The sequence below is a fragment of the Crinia signifera genome, chromosome 6, assembly GCF_055691185.1.
Source record: "Crinia signifera chromosome 6, ASM5569118v1, whole genome shotgun sequence".
In the NCBI taxonomy this organism is placed as follows: domain Eukaryota; kingdom Metazoa; phylum Chordata; class Amphibia; order Anura; family Myobatrachidae; genus Crinia; species Crinia signifera.
In genome coordinates this window covers 14003397-14022878 of record NC_139222.1, presented here as the reverse complement: position 1 = coordinate 14022878, position 19482 = coordinate 14003397, and the positions used below count along the sequence as shown (strand labels likewise).

Here is a 19482-nt window from a genome sequence, read left to right as displayed (position 1 = left end):
CCTGAGGTATCCCAAAAGGTGCGTACACACGGGGCAATATGATCGCTGGCAATATATTGCTCAGCAATCATATTGCCCCGTTTTCATCTGCGACCAGAGATGGTCGCAGATGAAAATTTAAACACTGCTGGGTGAAGAGGCAGGGGATGTCGCTGGTCGGAGGAGCATGCTCCTCCGACCAGCGACCATTCAGGGGCTGAAAACGGGAGCGCGCACCCGGCGATTTATCGCTGGTGCACACTCCAATCACTGGCAATATGGTCGCTCAGCGACCATATTCCCAGCGATTTCAGCCCCTATCGCCCCCGTGTGTACACAGCATATGTGTGATATACTACACTGTGACCTTTAACGACCATAGTCTTGTCCATGTGCCGTGATGTGTATGTATGAGTATTTGGGTAAGTGATCTCTCTGTCCTCTTCTCTGCTTCCTGCTTATGGTTTGTTACCAAAACTGACTGCCTGAGCCTGGAGGCGGGGTTGTGGGGGAGAGGGCCTGGGCATTCTGGGAAATTTTGTTACCTTCGTTGATTTGTGCCTCGGACCCCCTGGATCCGCCTACAACCCCGATGTTCCCTGTGGTTCCCATGGACTTCAAGGAAAGGAAGTTAACAAAGGTAGGTTTACCATAACTTTCCTTTTACTATTTTTGGTTGGTCACAGTTGTCATATGTAGGATGCTACACATCTCTGCTTCTCTCCTTGTGCGACACCCACGACCACCATACGACAACCTGAACCTTGGGTGCAGCTGTGGCTAGTTTTATAACTTGATGATTCGGGCGGACACTCCTAGTAATAGGTCATAACCAGCATTTCCTAAGTCCAAGTATTCTAACTGCGTATTTTATTGGCACTTATTGTGTGTTATGGTTCCTTTCCAAAGATTATTCTGGAAGGATCATTACATAACATATCCTGTTGTTTTCAACAGAACATCTGGATTTCATTAGATAACTAAAAGATGCAAGTCATTTTGATAAATGGAAGAACGAGCAGAACCAGGAGCATCTGGTCCACCAGGATTCCAGGGCTTGCCTGGATCTCCTGGACCTTCTGATATACCTTTAACAATACCTTTATACATTTGACATTCCCCACAGTTTCTAGTGAGTGGGGTACGCCCATCAAATTTATCACAATCATTTTTTATGATTATAACTTCCACGATTCAATATCCAAAAAGAATTTCAACACACTTGTGTGGTTATATATTCTTTATTTCTGTCTTTTGAATGATCATTGGCATCAATAATTGAGAAAGTGATTTTAAAGTGACAGTTACTGGCAGTAAAACAAAAAAGGAAATGTTGGGCTTCATAGAGAAAAGGAATGTATTGTATAAACCTGCGTGTTTGGGTTACGTTCATTTAGCACCCAGGGTGTTACTCCTCCAATTTATTCCCCAAACTTGTGTATATAAAATGTTGCAGCTTTTAGGTTTGTGGATTTCTCAGTGTGGGGAATAGACACATATGGATTCCTGAAAAGCCTTACTGACAGTCATGGTCACGGTGACCAGGTGTCTAATCCTCAGCCACTGGATCTCACGCTCCTCTCACTTTGGACCTTTTTCAGGGCCGTTGTTTTGCGACTACACAATGCACAGACACATTTCTGGGTGCGTGTGTCCATGGCAAACAAACTACGCGATGGGTGCACACACCCAACATTGCGGGTGTGGGGTGGCGGGCCGGGGGACTCCCCATGGGAATGCCCAGTGTTTCAATGGGCGTTCGCATGGAAATCACTGGAGAGATAAATGGGTCCGATATGAAATGCCGGCGGTCGGAATCCCGACACTGGACTCCCGACCGCCGAAATGCTGACATGGGGAGGACGTGGAGCGCCCCCTCTTGCGGGCTCGCTGCGCTCGCCACGCAGCGGGCCCGGTTCCTCGCTACGCTTGGCACGCTATTTTATTCTCCCTCTATGGGTGTCGTGGACACCCACGGAGGGAGAAAGTTTCGGGATTTCGGCGGTTGGGATTCCGACCGCCGGCAAATTGACTGCATCCCAGATAAAAGTCCTTATAGATAAATGTTCATTTGGTGGATCCTCACTAGTCACAGTGGAGAGATATGTGCCAATAACCTGAATCAGGAGTAGTTTGTGCAGATACTGGTCCAAGCGCAGACACAATGTAGCAAGTTGGTCAATGCACAATTGACGCGTTTCACTGCAGCTCCTTATTTCAAAGGTCTAGAAAAACGACTCTTCCGGTGCATACACAGTGCAATTTGTGCTTACAGTTTTATCTATATAGTCAGAATCATATGGAAAGTTAGCACAGAACTCAGTGTTATACAGCAGCACCGATGCAAAGTCCGTATCGCAAGTAATAATAGACTGGGTAGGCAGCTCAATACTGACTATCCTGTATACAATCTAGTGTTCTGGTATAGTCAAAATTGCTAAATCAAAATTACACAGAAATATCGTCAAAATCGGTGGTTCACGGCTCCGGGGACTACAAGGGAAATCACAATCAATATCGTTCATAGCCAAAATCACACCGTGTGTTGTATCTTAACAAATGCCAAAGTCTCTTACCATTGTTTTTGTATTTTGCCTCATATCTAAAGGCCCATACACACCTAGATGATTTTCAGCTGAATGCCCGCCCACTCAGAGCACAATGCCCGCCCACTCGCCCTCCTCTGCTCCACACGGAGCACACTACTTGTGTTCCTGCATCCTGCCCTCCTCCTGCCTTGTGTTCCGCCCAGCTGTCAGCTCTCACCCCTGCTCTGTACGGAGCACAATACACACTACCCGCCTGCTCCCTCACCTTGCTTCATACAGAGGACACTGCGCCGCCCGCACAGGCCAGCGATGTATATGTTACTGGCCCCACTGCCATCCTATGCACATTACTTTACAAGCCGGTAACAGGGAATGCTGACCACTGCGGAGGCGCAGAGTCTCTGACAGAGGGCCTTATTCTGGTTCACTCCTTCTGGCAAATTCCTTCTTAGATGGACAAAACCATGTGCACTGCAGGTGGGGCAGATGTGCAGGGAGAGTTAGATTTGGGTGAGGTTTTACTTCAAAGTGAGATCTATATTGCAGTGTAGAAATAAAGCAGCCAGTATTTACCCTGCAGCCATCTTTGGAGGGGCGCAGGGTCTCTGTGATGCTGTCAGAGACTCTGGTCCTCCGTGGCGCTGACGGGTGGGCAATAAAAACATTTAAATCCCCCTGGGCGACACGCATTTAACTCCCCTTGGGCAACGAGCATGTAATCCCCCTGGCTACGAGCATGGAACACCTGGCAACGAGCATGTAATCCCCCTGACAGCCAGCAAGTAGGTAAGTGGTACTTCACGGGTCATAGAATAGAATAATAGGATAGAATACTTTATTTGTTATTAACAATACACTGCAATCAATGCACTGTCAACAAAAATGTCACACAAGTACCTGCACAAGAAACAATAAAAGAATATTTCCCATTTAATTTTTTGTCATTTAGCATGCGAACAGCAGTTGGGAAAAAGCTGTTTAGCATGCGCTTTGTACGTGCCGGGACACTGCGGAACCAATTTTTTTGGATGGCAAAATATCAAAAACCTCATAATTCGGATGACTGGGACAAAGATACAATTTGCTTTCTTTAACATTCTGTTATTATACAGATCACGGTTGCGTGGTAGAGACACCCCAATAATTGTACTTGCAGTTTTTATCACTCGGTCTAACGCGGCCTGCTCTGCCGCAGTACAGTTCCCAAACCATACTACAATCTCGTACGTTAGAACAATCTCCACGATTCCCGGATACAATCTAATTAGCATATTTCAGAACATACGGCCTAAAGTCTTCTTAAAAAAGGGGATTTTGTACTTACCGTTAAATCCTTTTCTCAGACTCCATAGGTGACACTGGAGAGTTACAGTGGGGAATAGAAGGCGACCACAGGGAGCTTGGGCACTTTAGAATAAATTAATAGTGACTAACTCCTCCCCTTCTACTTCCTCTCCTAGGCAGTTAAGTATGTGCCCGGAGGGAGCTGGAAGAAAGGAAAAACAACCCACTTCCGAGAGGAGGTCAAACATAACATAACAAGTCACACACACACACTCACATAGAGTGAACATATAGTTTGAAGAATAGCATTCATAACAGAATGAACTCATCCCTAAAAACTTAGTAAAACTTAGAACTCAGACTAAGTATAACAGTCTCTTTAACCTCAGGTAATTGATCAACCTGAAAACCAAACAGTAAACCGGAGAGACAGCGTCGGGTGGGCGTCCAGTGTCACCTATGGAGTCTGAGAAAAGGATTTAACGGTAAGTACAAAATCCCCTTTTCTCTTTCCTCCACTAGGTGACACTGGAGAGTTACAGTGGGGACGTCCCAGAGCTCCCAACACGGGTGGGATGACGCTGAGAGACCCTTAACACAGAACGGCCAAACCGCGAAGCAGCTGCCGCAAAAGTGTCAAACTTGTAAAAGCGGAAAAAGGTCCTCTGACCAGACCACGTAGTCGCTCTACATAGATCCTGTATAGAAACTCCACGGGCAGCCGCCCAGGAGGTACCCACCGACCTTGTAGAATGGGCGGAAATTGAAGAAGGTGGCACCCTAGAGGAGGCCACATAAGCTTGACGAATTGTCAATCTGATCCACCTGGCCAGGGCCTGCTTGGAGGCTGGCCAGCCAGGACGCAAGGAGTCATAGAGGACAAATAAGGCATCCGACTTACGTACAGACTCTGTTCTGGCCACGTAAATTCGCAAGGGCCGGACCACGTCCAGCGCCCTAGACTCCTGTGAGTCCTCCCGAAAGGCCGGCACCACAATAGGTTGGTTAATGAGGAATGCCGAGACCACATTTGGGAGAAAAACACTAGAGGTGCGCAGCTCCGCTCTGTCCTCATGGAACCGTAAGAAGGGTGCCTTACAAGAAAGAGCACTGAGCTCCGACACCCTTCTAGCTGAAGCCAAGGCTAATAGTATGACAGTCTTCCAGGTGACGTATTTTAGTTCCACCTCCTCCATGGGCTCAAATACAGAGGACTGGAGAAAAGCCAGTACCACATCCAGGTCCCATGGAGCAGTAGGAGGTCTGAAGGGAGGTTGCAGCCGCAACACCCCCTGGAAGAAAGTCTGTACCTGAGGAAGAAGAGCTAGCTTCTTCTGGAAAAAAATGGAGAGGGCGGATACTTGAACCTTCAAGGACCCCAGCCGGAGTCCTGAGGCCAAACCCTTTTGCAAGAATAGCAGTAATCTGGCCAGTTTGAAGTTCACCGGCGAAACCCTCCTGGATTCGCACCAGGCCACATAGGCCCTCCAGATGCGGTGGTAATGCACCGAGGTAACCTGCTTTCTGGCTCCTATCATGGTTGGAATCACCGCCTGCGGGATCCCTGCCTTCCTCAGGATGGACATCTCAACAGCCATGCCGTCAAATGAAGCTGCTGTAAGTTGGGACAGGCGAACGGACCCTGTGTTATTGATGTAAGCCACCGCCGTGGCATTGTCGGACTGCACCCTGATGTCCTTGTTCCGGAGAACCACTTCTGCCTGGAGCATGGCATAATACACTGCTCGCAGTTCCAGCACATTGATGGACATCTGTGCTTCCTCCAGGGTCCACAGTCCTTGGAAGTGGAGGCCCAGCGTGACCGCTCCCCAGCCCCTGAGGCTGGCGTCCGTGGTGAGGAGCGTCCAATTGTGAATGGCGAACCTCCTCCCCTCCTGCAGGTTGCTGGAGTTGAGCCACCACGCCAGTGACGCTCGAGCCTGATGGGAGAGAGAGATCCTCTGCTGTAGAAACAGGTGTGAGCCTGTCCACTGGCGGAGCAGACACAGATGGAAGGGCCGAGAGCGAAACCGCCCGTACTGCACCGCCTCGAACGTGGCCACCATCCTTCCCAGCAGCCTTGTGCAAAGGAGAACTGTGACTGTTCGATGCTGCAGCACAAGTCGAACCGCTTCCTGCAGGGACAAGATCTTGTCCATGGGGAGGAACACCCTTCTCTGGACAGTGTCCAGAATCATCCCTAGGAACAGGATCCTCTGCGATGGGGTCAGCTGTGACTTCTGGATGTTGAGCATCCAGCCATGGGACTCCAGGGTCCGACGTGTCAGTTGGATGTTGTGCAGCAGAACCTCCTTGGTGGGAGCCTTCAGCAGAAGGTCGTCCAAATAAGGGACAATGGTAACTCCCTGAGCCCTGAGTATTTCCATCATGACAGCCATCACTTTGGTAAATACCCGAGGCGCAGAGGAGAGGCCGAATGGGAGGGCTCGGAACTGTAGGTGATAGTTCTGGACTGCAAACCGCAAGAATGCCTGGTAAGGAGGCCAGATTGGGATATGCAGGTATGCATCTTTGATATCGATGGATACAAGAAACTCCCCTGGTTCCAGGCCTGCAATGACAGACTGGAGAGACTCCATCTTGAAGCGAGTGAACCGTAAGAAGGGGTTGAGCTGCTTCAGGTTCAAGATGGGTCTCACTGAGCCGTCCGGCTTGGGAACCAAAAAAAGGCTGGAATAGAATCCCCTTGCCTTCTCTGGTTCCGGGACCGGGATAACCACCCCTTGATCCCTGAGCTTTTGGATGGCGGCCTGTAAGGCCCTGCCTTTTTCCTGAGAAGCTGGCAAACCTGTGGGAAAAAACCATTGAGGAGGAGGCAACAAGAAATCTATCTTGTAGCCTACAGCTACCAGGTCCTTTACCCATGCATCCTTGCATGAACCGGCCCATACCTGATGGTAAAAGAGAAGCCGGCCTCCCACCCTGTGATCTGGACAGGAGCTGGGGGAGTCATGCTGAGGGCTTTGAGGTAACCTTTGCATCAAGTATTGGAGCATTGGCTGATCCTCTGCCTCTTCCTCGGAAGCCTCTGGAGCTAGTAGCCGCTCCCCTAGACCTACCCCTGAATCTGGGGGTGGGCCGAAAGGACTGCCCTCCAGTAGTAGGAAATGACCTACGTGGGGGAGGGGCTGCAGTGGGCAGGCTGAGACTTACCCCCTGTAGCCTGTGAAATCATCTTGTCCAGCTCTGGACCAAAGAGGGCCTCCCCAGCAAAGGGTAATGCCTCCACCGCCTTTTTGGAGTCGGCGTCTGCATTCCACTGTCTCAACCAAAGAGTACGGCGAGCAGAAATACGGGCCGCAAGTATACAAACGTCTGAAGAGGCTTCAACCAAGTAACCTGCAGCCTCACATATGTGTTCCACTAAGAGCAACATATCACTTGCCCCTGGTTCTAGAGAGGAGGCCACCTGGGATGCCCATACCTCCATGGCCCTATTGACCCAGCAACCCACCTGTGCCGGACGTTGTAAAAGACCAGCGGCTGTATAAACATTCTTCAGAGCACTCTCTAACCGCCTATCAGACACATCTTTAAGGGTAGAGGCACCTGGGATGGGTAACACTGTCTTTTTAGACAAACGTAATACCGAAGAATCAACAGCAGGTGGCGTCTCACATGACTTTCTAGCATCCTTAGGAAAAGGATAGGCAGTGAAAAATCTCTGAGAAACCTGAAACTTTTTGTCTGGGTGTAACCAGGCTTTTTGCAAGTGTTCATCCAGCTCCTCTGAGGCTGGGAAATATGCAGACTGTTTTTGCCTTTTAGCAAACACTGAGGGACGCGCAGCCGGTCTCACCTCTTCTGCTACATTGAGGGTTAACCGGACTGCTTGTATTAAGTCCTCTAAACCCTGAGAAGGGACATCAGTGTCCTGCATAAGCGGAGCATCAGGCTCAGCATCAGGCTGAGCATCAGGGTCATGAAATTCACCCTCCTCTAGAGCTGGCATGTTATCATCTGTATCATCTAACAGAGGGACCTGAGGAAACATCCTACTAGCAGAAGCCAGTCTAGGGGGAGGGGGTGAAGAGGTGTCTGCATGCAATGCTCTAGACAAACTCTCCACAGCAGAGGTTAACTCTGCCTGCTGATCCCTGGCTGCATCCCTATCCTGTCTGGCAGAAGATAACTCAGAAGCTAGCTGAGAAATTACTGTAGACAATTGTGAAGCCCATACAGGAGGTTCCTGCCCCGTTGGGGTGGGGGCTGGGGATGAAGTACATGAGGGACATAAAATGGCGCCCTCCGCGTGTGGCGCGAACTTATTGCTGCACTTTTTGCACGCAATCTTTTTACCAGCCATCATACACTCCGCAATCTTACACAGAAAGGAGAGAAAAGCTGGAATACCGGACAGGAGAGGAGGTATAGAAAGAGGCAGAGTCTGCCACGAGGCCGCTACGCGCACTGTATATAAATATAACTTGCGCCGGCTAAGGGACCTTTTTGGACACAGTCCAAGCTGCCCTGACCTCCTATGTCCCGCTGTGACTCACTGAACCAGGGTCACCGGCACTTCACAGACGCTTCGAGGGAGCCGCGGATCACGCTGCTTCTTCAATGGCCGCCGCTCCTACAAAGAAGGAGGAAGCGGAAGTACCCAGCATGCCGCGCTCTCGCTCCTCAGGAATGGCGCCGTGTTTAAAAAGTGCGCTGCCGCGGCTTTTTACACTGAATCCCCCGCTAGCGGGGAATCAGTGTTATACTTACCCCTGCCGTAGCTGTTGGGTGCGGCATGCTGAGTGGTCCTCGAGGCGCGCTGCAAGCAGCGGCGACGGGACCTCAGGATCAGTGGATCCTGCAGCCAGGTACCGGAGGCGAGCTGCATGCAGCTGCGACCGGACCTGCCGACAGCGCCCGCGTCGCAGGCAGGTAGGGACAGGGAGCTACCTGCCTGTCCTCTCTGCTGATTGTAGCATTATTATATTTAAAAAATCTATAAAGCTCAGGAGTGAGCCTTGAACGCACCCAGCTCCCGCAGGGCACATGCTAAAACTGCCTAGGAGAGGAAGTAGAAGGGGAGGAGTTAGTCACTATTAATTTATTCTAAAGTGCCCAAGCTCCCTGTGGTCGCCTTCTATTCCCCACTGTAACTCTCCAGTGTCACCTAGTGGAGGAAAGAGAAAGAAGAGGCGTTGTTGGGCCTTCTTAATCATAGTAGTGCAGTTTAGAGACCAGGTTAAATCACCAGAAATATACAGACCTAAGAATTTAAAAAACTCCACCTACTCAATAGGCGTGCCCTCCATAAACATGGGAAATATTGGCCTACCACAAGTTCGCCTAAAATCTATCACCATCTCCTTGGTGTTATTGGTGTTTAATAGACAATTTTGTTTACTCCACTTGAGTAGCGTTATATGTAATTGGCATTACGGTGTGTGGCATATGTGTAATGGGCATTACGGTGTGTGGCATATGTGTCATGGGAATTACGTGTGTGGTATATGTGAAATGGGCATTACCGTATGTGGTATAATGCGTAATGGACATTACGGTATGTGGCATAATTGTACAATGGGCATTACGGTGTGGTATAATGCGTAATGGGCATTACAGTATGTGGTATAATGTGTAACGGGCATTGCAGAGTGCAAAGTCCCCAGTCCCACAAAGCCATGCCTTACATTTTTCGCAGGCCAGCAATGTATAGGTTACCGCCGCCACTGCACCCCTGATGTATATTTTGGTATGGCGTAACATACATTGCTGGCACAAGTGTATGGATTTCTCCCTACGTGCACAGCTGCAAATGAAATGTCTGCCGTGCACATGGGTGGGATTTTGCCCGGTCAGGGCGGCATGGGGTGGAGTTTACCCGATTGCTGGGCTCCGAATATACGCAGTCCAGCAATCAGTTCTGAATCAGGCACCAACAACAGGAATGCACTGAATACTTTGGCCCCTGCTCCTACCCTTGTAAATCAAACCCCGCACATTATGTAAATCACCTTTTATCAGAATCAACTTTATTGGCCATGTATACTCGCGTATGCTAGGATTTATTTGTGGATTACAGAGCAGCTGCATGCAAGGGAACAAGTTAGGGAACAGGGTGGAGGTGAGACAACCAGAGACATTTTGACTTATTTGCATACATACATTGGATATTTAACGTTTCAATGATAGGCATAGTTAGACAAGCCTAGTTAGACGAGTCGATTTGTATTCGTTTGTAGCACATTGTTCAATTGGCGGATAGCTAACGGAAAGAAGCTTTTCGCGGATCTGGATGATTTGGCAGGGATTGATCTGAAGCGTCTGCCCGATGGGAGAATGTCAAATAGGTTGCGCCCAGGGTGAAACCTGTCTGTTGCGATCTATGAAAGGTTTTCAGCAAAGTCTTCTGAAATTAAAATCTTCTAGTGTGTATGGGCCTAAGAAGAACTGAATTATTTTTCAAATATTTTACACATTCACAACAGGAGTATGGACCTCTTACCTATGATTATATTATATGGCGTTAACAATTGTGGGGGCCATTTCAGAGTTCACGGTGACTATTAGGGCTCTGTGGCCCATTTAACATTGATTCCTATGGCCAAATCGCGGGCATTGAGGCATTTAACATTAAAATCGCGGTCAATCACCGTTTTTAACATTGATCCCTATTGGAAAATCGCGGTCATCGCGGGCACCCGATTTTAATGTACCCGCGATTTTTTACCCCCGACGCCCGCGATTCCAAACGCAGGCGCCGTTCTAGGTAAAGAGTACCGAACATGGAAATGGTTTCTCACCTGTGTGACTTCTCTCATGTTTAATAAGAGTTAATTTATGTGAAAAACATTTTCCACACTCAGTACATGGAAATGGTTTCTCACCTGTGTGACATCTCTCATGTTTAATAAGATTTCCTTTATGTGTAAAACATTTTCCACACTCAGTACATGGAAATGGTTTCTCACCTGTGTGACATCTCTGATGAATACCAAGAGCTGATTTGATAGAAAAACATTTTCCACACTCAGAACATGGAAATGGTTTCTCACCTGTGTGAATTCTCTGATGACTAACAAGAGTTGATTTATCTGTAAAACATTTTCCACACTCAGAACATGGAAATGGTTTCTCACCTGTGTGAATTCTCTGATGACTAACAAGAGTTGATTTATCTGTAAAACATTTTCCACACTCAGAACATGGAAATGGTTTCTCACCGGTGTGACCTCTCTCATGTCTAATAAGAGTTAATTTATGTGAAAAACATTTTCCACACTCAGAACATGGAAATGGTTTCTCACCTGTGTGACATCTCTCATGTTTAATAAGATTTCCTTTTTGTGTAAAACATTTTCCACACTCAGTACATGGAAATGGTTTCTCACCTGTGTGACATCTCTGATGACTAACAAGAGCTGATTTGTTAAAAAAACATTTTCCACACTCAGAACATGGAAATGGTTTCTCACCGGTGTGACCTCTCTCATGTTTAATAAGAGTTAATTTATGTGAAAAACATTTTCCACACTCAGAACATGGAAATGGTTTCTCACCTGTGTGACATCTCTCATGTTTAATAAGATTTCCTTTACGTGTAAAACATTGTCCACACTCAGTACATGGAAATGGTTTCTCACCTGTGTGAATTCTCTCATGTTCAATAAGATTTCCTTTATGTATAAAACATTTTCCACACTCAGTACATGGAAATGGTTTCTCACCTGTGTGAATTCTCTCATGTTCAATAAGACTTCCTTTATGTGTAAAACATTTTCCACACTCAGTACATGGAAATGGTTTCTCACCTGTGTGAATTCTCTGATGAATATCAAGAGCTGATTTGTTAGAAAAACATTTTCCACACTCAGAACATGGAAATGGTTTCTCACCTGTGTGAATTTTCTCATGTTTAATAAGATTTCCTTTATGTATAAAACATTTTCCACACTCAGTACATGGAAATGGTTTCTCACCTGTGTGAATTCTCTCATGTTCAATAAGACTTCCTTTATGTGTAAAACATTTTCCACACTCAGTACATGGAAATGGTTTCTCACCTGTGTGAATTCTCTGATGAATACCAAGAGCTGATTTGTTAGAAAAACATTTTCCACACTCAGTACATGGAAATGGTTTCTCACCTGTGTGACTTCTCTCATGACTAACAAGATGTGATTTATTTGTAAAACATTTTCCACACTCAGAACATGGAAATGGTTTCTCACCGGTGTGACTTCTCTGATGAATAACAAGAGCTGATTTGTGAGGAAAACATTTCCCACACTCAGAACATGGAAATGGTTTCTCACCGGTGTGACTTCTCTGATGAATAACAAGAGCTGATTTGTGAGGAAAACATTTCCCACACTCAGAACATGGAAAGCCTGTATTAGCTGTATGACCTGTACTACATGTAACAATGGCAGAGTTATTAGGAGTAGATTCCCCTGGAGATGACGGATCAGACGATGAATTTGCATTATGAAGCACTGGATGTATATCGGAGATAATGGTGTTTTCTCCTGGAGAATCCCGTATGATGGTATTTTCTATTTTAATGTCTGGAAACAAAATTCGATCTCCCATCACGATATTCTTCCTTCTGTCATCATCTGCTGGGAATTAAATAGGAAAACCTAGAATTAATCCGCACAGCCTATATATAGTATAGCTATCCAATCACTGTATATTAATGTATTCAATAATGCAGAGATATACAGTATATACACAGACACAGAAGTATTCCGACAAGGGGCACTCTGGGGTAACTATTAGTGTGGTGTATATAATCCCTATATTCTCTCACCAAGTGTCCCAGGAGAGTAATTATACTGTAACTGTCATTGGATGATGCTAGCTAAACTCAGAGACATATATAAAAGACATACAGTGAAAAGGTGATAATAGTGTTGTATCATGTATTAACGTGAAGGTCCGATGTGTGTTTATTTTATGGGATATTAATATTGTTCAACTTAATTGTTGGATGAGGGGTAAAATGAGCATCTCCTGACCGGAATAAGCTATCTATGTGCCCGGTACCCAAGGGATGTGACATTACCTCAGAATAAAGGTTATTAATCCATTGTGTACCCATATAATTATATATGTGTATATCTGGAAGGTATAACACATACATGCTGGTATATTGTCAGTGCTGCTCCAGCAAATCATATCACAGTATCACTGGTGCTGGCGTATGGTAAAGTCATTGGATGCTGCTTAGCAACAGTAGATCATATGCTGCTTTCTGTTGTAATCAATCAGTAACCGTATCCTATTCTGTAGTACTATGACCACACTGATATTCCCCAACCATGTACCCTATTTTTTGCTCTATAAAATGCACCTAGTTTTTAGAGGAAAACAGGAAAAGCAAGGATTATACTCACGATAATACCTTTTCTTCGGAATACTTCATGACAGCCATTACATTGGCTTTATCCCCCTCTCTCTCCCAATTAGACAGGTAGTTTTTTCCTCCCTAGGATCCAGCTCCTCCTCTTCCTCCTGCTATATAACTGAGCACCTCCCCTTAAACCATAGTCTTTTGAATGTCTCCGTCCCGATCCTAGGGAAAAAACAGAAACAGGGAGGGCTAAAAAATATAGGCTGCCATGAAGTATTCCGAAGAAAAGGTATTATCGTGAGTATAATCCTTGCTTTCTCCTTCATACTTCATGGCAGCCATTACATTGGGATGTACCAAAGCAGTAGGGAGGGCTATACAATACCTCAAGCTAGCGCTTGTCTTAGGACTTCGCTTCCAAAACGTGCCTCTGCCACATCCAGGGCATAATGCTTGGAAAACGTATGCAGAGATTTCCAAGTAGCCGCTTGACATATCTCTCTGGCTGATACGTTCGCCTCTCTCGCCCATGAAACCGCCATTGCCCGTGTTGAGTGTGCCTTGATACCCTCAGGGACTGGACGTCCTACTTTCTTGTAGGTAAAGGAAATAACTTCTTTAAGCCATCGCGAGATTGTTTGTTTCGCTGGAACGAATCCCTTCTTCGCACCTTGCGGAATCACAAACAAATTCTCTGATTGTCTGTATGTTGCAGACCTGTCCAAATAAATTTTTATGGCTCTGACCACATCTAATGAATGCAAATTCTCCTCCTTATTTGAAGGATTGGGAAAAAAAACAAGGTAATATAATTTCTTGATTTAAATGAAAAAATGACACCACTTTTGGCAAAAAAGAATTTTTAGTCTTCAAGACCACTTTGTCAGTAAAGATTTTAAGATATTGGTCTCGAATGCACAGCGCCTGGAGTTCACTAACCCTTCTGGCTGAAGTGATCGCTACCAGGAAAGCCACTTTCCATGTCAAAAACTTAAGGCTTGTCCTGTCCAACGGCTCAAATGGCGCCTCCATAAGCCCGTTCAGCACCAAGTTAAGATCCCATTGAGGAACCGTAGAGCGAATCCTTGGCCGGATTCTCTTGATGGCCTGACAGAATCTTTTTACTAGGGTATGATCTGCCAGCCTTTGGTCTAACAATACACTTAATGCTGAAATGTGTACTTTCAGGGTAGACACTGCTAGGCCCTTGTTGAAACCGTCACACAGAAATTGTAAAACACGAGACATGGTTGCATTTGGAAACTGAAATTTGTCTTTAGACCACTTAGCAAATATCCTCCAGACTCTGTAATAGATGGCCGATGAAACCTTCTTCCTAGCCTGAAGAAGTATTTCTATCACTTCTGGGGACAGATGTTTCTCTCTCAATTGCTGCCTCTCAATTTCCACGCCGTCAATGACAAGTTCTGAGGATTTTGGCATCTGATTGGTCCCTGGGACAGAAGATCTGATGATACCGGCAGAAACAGAGGTCCTGCTACCGCCATGCTCTCTAGCATCGGAAACCAAGCCCTTCTGGCCCGAAATGGTAGAACTATCAACAACTGGCACTTCTCTGACCTGATCTTCCACAGCACCCTGTGAATGAGAGAGAATGGCGGGAACACGTAGGCTAGGGAATAGCTCCACTCTTGTGACAGGGCGTCGACTCCGCACGACCCGTGTGCTGGGTACCGGGAGAAGAACCGGGGAACCTTTTTGTTGACCGATGTCGCCATTAGGTCGATCTCTGGCATGCCGAAGTTTTCTACTATGAGCTGAAAAACTGACTGCTTTAGTTCCCATTCGCCTGGAACTAATGTATTGCGACTCAAGAAGTCTGCAGCTTGATTTTCTTCTCCTGGAATGTGCAATGCCGAGATAGACTGGAGATTTACTTCGGCCCACGACATTATGTTCTCCACTTCTTCCAACAACACCCGACTTCTTGTGCCTCCTTGACGGTTGATGTAAGAGACTGTCGTGACATTGTCTGAGAACACCCGCACATGTGACCCCTTTATTTCGTCTGCGAAGAACTTTATCGCCTGCCACACCACTCTCAGTTCTCTGTGGTTTGATGACCAATTCTTTTCTTGTATTGACCACCTCCCTTGGCACGATCTTCCTATCCCATGCGCCCCCCAGCCGGAGGCGCTGGCATCTGTAGTTATCACTGCAAATGAAGGACTTTGCAACGACCACCTTCTTTCTTTTAACAGATCGTAGCTCCACCAATTTAGAGAGTCCTTTACTGCGTTTGGAATCCTTATTACTTGATCTAATGGCGTGTGATCTCGTGAGAACCTTAGAAGAAACCATTGCAGGGGCCTCATTCTCCATCTTGCCCACAGCGTAACCTCTACTGCTGAGGCCATCATCCCTAGCAAACTCATTGCCGTTCTCAAGGGCACGCGGGACTCGCTGTGAATGAGAGAAATTAGTTGTTGGACTTTCTCGCATCTTCTCTCTGAGAGCGCTATTTGAAAGGAGATGGTATCTACTAGAATGCCTAAGAACTGGATCTTTCTTGACGGGATGAGATGACTTTTTTCCCAGTTGATCATCCAGCCGTGTCTTTGAAGAAACTCGATGGTATAGTCTCTCGCTAGTAGACTTTCTTCTTCGGACTGTGCTGCTATCAGGATGTCGTCTAGGTATGCCCATACCATCACCTTTTGTCTTCTTAAGCTTTCTATTAACACCACCAGAACCTTTGTGAAGACTCGAGGTGACGAAGTTAGCCTGAATGGCAGGCATGTAAACTGGAAATGTCTTTCTTTTATGGCAAACCTGAGATATTTTCTGTCGCCCGGAAAGATGGGAATGTGAAAGTACGCATCCTTCAGGTCGATTGCTACTAGATAATCGTCCTTTCTGATTCCCATCATGATAGACTTGGTTGTTTCCATATGAAACTTCTTTTTTCTTAGGCGATCGTTCAGACTCCTCAAGTCGAGGATAGTTCTGAACCCGCCTGAGACCTTGCTTATAACAAATAACCGGGAGTAATACCCCAGTCCTCTTTCTTTTAACGGAACTTCTTCGACTGCTTTTGTGTCGATCAGATCCTGCACACTTTCAACACCTCCTTTTCTGTTTCCGATAAAGGAAGTTTGGAACTTAAAAACTTGGCCCATTTTGGCCTTAACAGAAATTCTAACTGGTATCCTTGAGATACTATCTCTAGGACCCATTTGTCCGAGACGTTCTGTTCCCAGACGTGAGCAAATTCCAGCAGTCTTCCTGCTACTGGGATTTGCTCCATGGCGCCTCTGGCGTCACTGCTTTTGAGCTGTACCTGAGCTTTCGCCTCTCTTTTTAATGTATTGGCGAAAAAATGCACGTGACGTGCCTGACGCGTACTTGTCACGAAAAGGCCTACCTGGCCTGTATGACCTGGCCTGTCTAAATGACTGCCTGTTAGAGTAGGAATTAAATCTACCCCTCCTATCCTGGGGTAACCTGACCGATTTACCCCCCGACATCCTCTGAATCATTTGGTCGAGCTTACTCCCAAAGAGAAAAGCACCCTCATACGGAAGTGTAGCCAGCTTATTTTTAGAGTGCGAATCCGCCGACCATGACTTCAGCCAGAGCGCCCTTCTGGCCACTACTCCTGAAGTCAGGGACTTGGCTGAGAAATCCAACATGTCTAGTGATGCCTCACAGACATAGTCTATAGCCATTTGTATCTGAGCCAGGCTTTTGCTCATATGATCTCGGGAGGTTATGTCCTGGATATCATCCTGCAATGCCGCACACCATATGCGTAATGCTCGCGACAGAGAGGCTATGGCTACGCCTGCCTTCATAGACACGGAGGTTGATATGTGCAATCGTTTCAAAGCACTCTCCATCCTCTTTTCCATAGGGTCCTTTAAAGAAGCACCGTCTTCTAATGGAATAGTCGTGCGGGTAGTAACCTCAGACACGGATGCATCAATTTTGGGCACATTGCTCCATTTCAAAAAGTCCTCATCTTCTAAGGGAAACATCTTATCAACCCTCTTAAAGGACCCGACACGTTTGTCCACATTATTCCACTCTTATCAATATATCCTTGACAACCTTGTGGACCGGAAAGCACCTGCCTTTCCTTGATCTATCCTCGAATAGCGTATCCAGCTCCGTCTTAACTGGCTGCTTATAATTCAAGGTCTTATATAGGTTTTTCAACACCACTTCCACCAGACCTAAATCAAACAAACGCTCGTCTTCAACCACTTCTCCAGACTCGGCCGTGGAACCACCTGTGCCGTCATCAGACCCGGCCCCTACTGATCCACCGTCATCGTCCACATCCAAACTGGTCTGAGACCTAGACCTCTTATTGCTAGTGTATTCTTTCTTAGAAACAAAATTCTTCTCCATCCACTCTCTAAGCTCTGAAATCTGGCTAGACACTGAAGCAGCTTCTTTCTTCTGAAGACAATTTTTGCATAATACATCCTCTCCAATAAACGACTTGTCACACTCTGGGCAAATCTTATCCAATTTCTTTTTGGCTGTCTTCTTTTTGGTAACTACAGACACACTAAAATAAAAGAAAATATAGACTAACTAACTGACTACAACCAGCATAAAAAGGAAAATAACCAGTCCTCACTGAGGACTTACCTGGGCAGCGGTACATTTACATTAGGAGAGGCTTCCTCCATATTGCAGCTGAAGTTCCACGTTAAACCAGCACACCATGCAGGAAGAAGCAGCAGCGCCTGTTACACCGGCCAGGCACTATATATACCAGCACTTCCGGTGCTGTGGAACGCACGCGACCTGCAATGGAACGCAGGCCGCGTGCTGACGCGTCGCATACGCGTCACTTCCTCCCCGGCGCCCATAGACACGCCGGACGCCGAGTAAGGAAGCGCTGGATGCTTCCTGTATGTGGAACGCACGCGGTCTGCCTATGCACCGCAGACCGCGCGCCGGAAACCCGCGTCACTTCCCCTCCGGCGTCTGCTGCCCCAAACAACCAGGAACAGACGCCAGGCATTCGTGACACGCTGGACGCCGCTGCGCCCGCCTCCTAAGTGCTCCGGATTCACCGTCCACGCCATGGCCACCGCACTCAGGCTCCTGGTGAGTCCACAGCCATACTGCTTACAACTTTTTTTCCTTCTCTGGGTTATAGGCTCCGCCAACCCGTTTCAGTGAGCACTGATCCATGCCTCCGGCTCCGGATCATATATACAGGGTAAGGCACCGCCACCCCTCGCTGCCAGGTCTTTTACTTTTACCCTGACTCTAACCTAACTACCTGTTCACAGATAGAGGAGACAGGAAAAAAGACTATGGTTTAAGGGGAGGTGCTCAGTTATATAGCAGGAGGAAGAGGAGGAGCTGGATCCTAGGGAGGAAAAAACTACCCGTCTAATTGGGAGAGAGAGGGGGGATAAACCCAATGTAATGGCTGCCATGAAGTATGAAGGAGAAAAAAATATTCTGAACCAAACAGTGTAATAAAATATTAAATATTGTATGCCAGCACCCTCCCCTTGTACTTGTATGCCTGCCCCCCCCCCCCCCCCGTACTTGTGTGCCTGCCCCCTCCCCCTCCCCTGGTACATCTCCCACCTCCCATGGTACTTGTCAGCCCACAGAGGTCTGGGCAATCCCTTTCTCCAATTCCATGGTGGGACAATGGAAACACCGGCGTATACATGTTGGTGTGTGGAGTCTGGCCCTTGATTGATATGAACATGGTTCCACATCCTCTATACCTCTCCTGACCTCAGTTAAGGTTACCCTGTCAGGACTCGGGTCTCTGGTGTTCCCGGCTGTGGCAGCAGTGGGCCAGTGGTGGACACTGGGAACTGGAACACTGGGGGTTAGAGGCAAGGACAGTTCATATGAGGATCACTGGCACTGCTAGGTGGGGGAGTTGACGAGACTATGATCAGAGGCGCGGAGTCTAACACTACCGATGGTTTTCATCAGGGACCCCCGCAAGGAGGTCTGGACTCCGCTGCGTTCGGTGGCGAGGTCACGGCCCTCTGAGTTGAGTTCCCCACAGCTAACTGGCCAGTCACGGGAGAAGGACGGTGACTAGTGGCAGTGAGCTTGGAACTGAGGAACTTGGTCTTCGTTGTCATGGGAGGCCAGAGAGAAGATAGTGGTTTGGGAGCCGACGCGGGCAGTTGACGGCCTGGGAACCGCTGGAGAGTCCATCTGGCCTAGGAACCAGGAGGGTACATCGGCCTGGGAGCCAATAGAAGGCACTGTCAGTCAGGGACCCAACATTCTTCAACCTTGGTGCTGGTTGCAGAATCGACCTGGGAGTCGATGACTGTGTCGGTCTGGGAACCGCTGGTCCTGTGCTGCACTCGGGAAGCTGACTGTAAGCTGGAC

At 47.3% G+C, this 19482-nt stretch overlaps 1 protein-coding gene across 5 annotated transcripts in view; it reads right to left on the bottom strand.

Moving 5' to 3' along the window:
• Positions 1 to 9783: 9783 nt before the first annotated feature.
• The window catches only part of LOC146010054 (uncharacterized), a 36516-nt gene continuing 26817 nt past the window's right edge, over positions 9784 to 19482 (bottom strand). For 4 of the 5 annotated variants that reach the window (XM_083150904.1, XM_083150907.1, XM_083150906.1 and 1 more), the window contains one exon: positions 9784 to 12394. In XM_083150904.1, the coding sequence (XP_083007030.1) occupies positions 10539 to 12394 (1856 nt within the window). In that variant the 3' untranslated portion in view covers positions 9784 to 10538. The remainder of the gene's footprint in view (positions 12395 to 19482) is intronic. The other variant, XM_083150905.1, reaches the window with a different exon arrangement.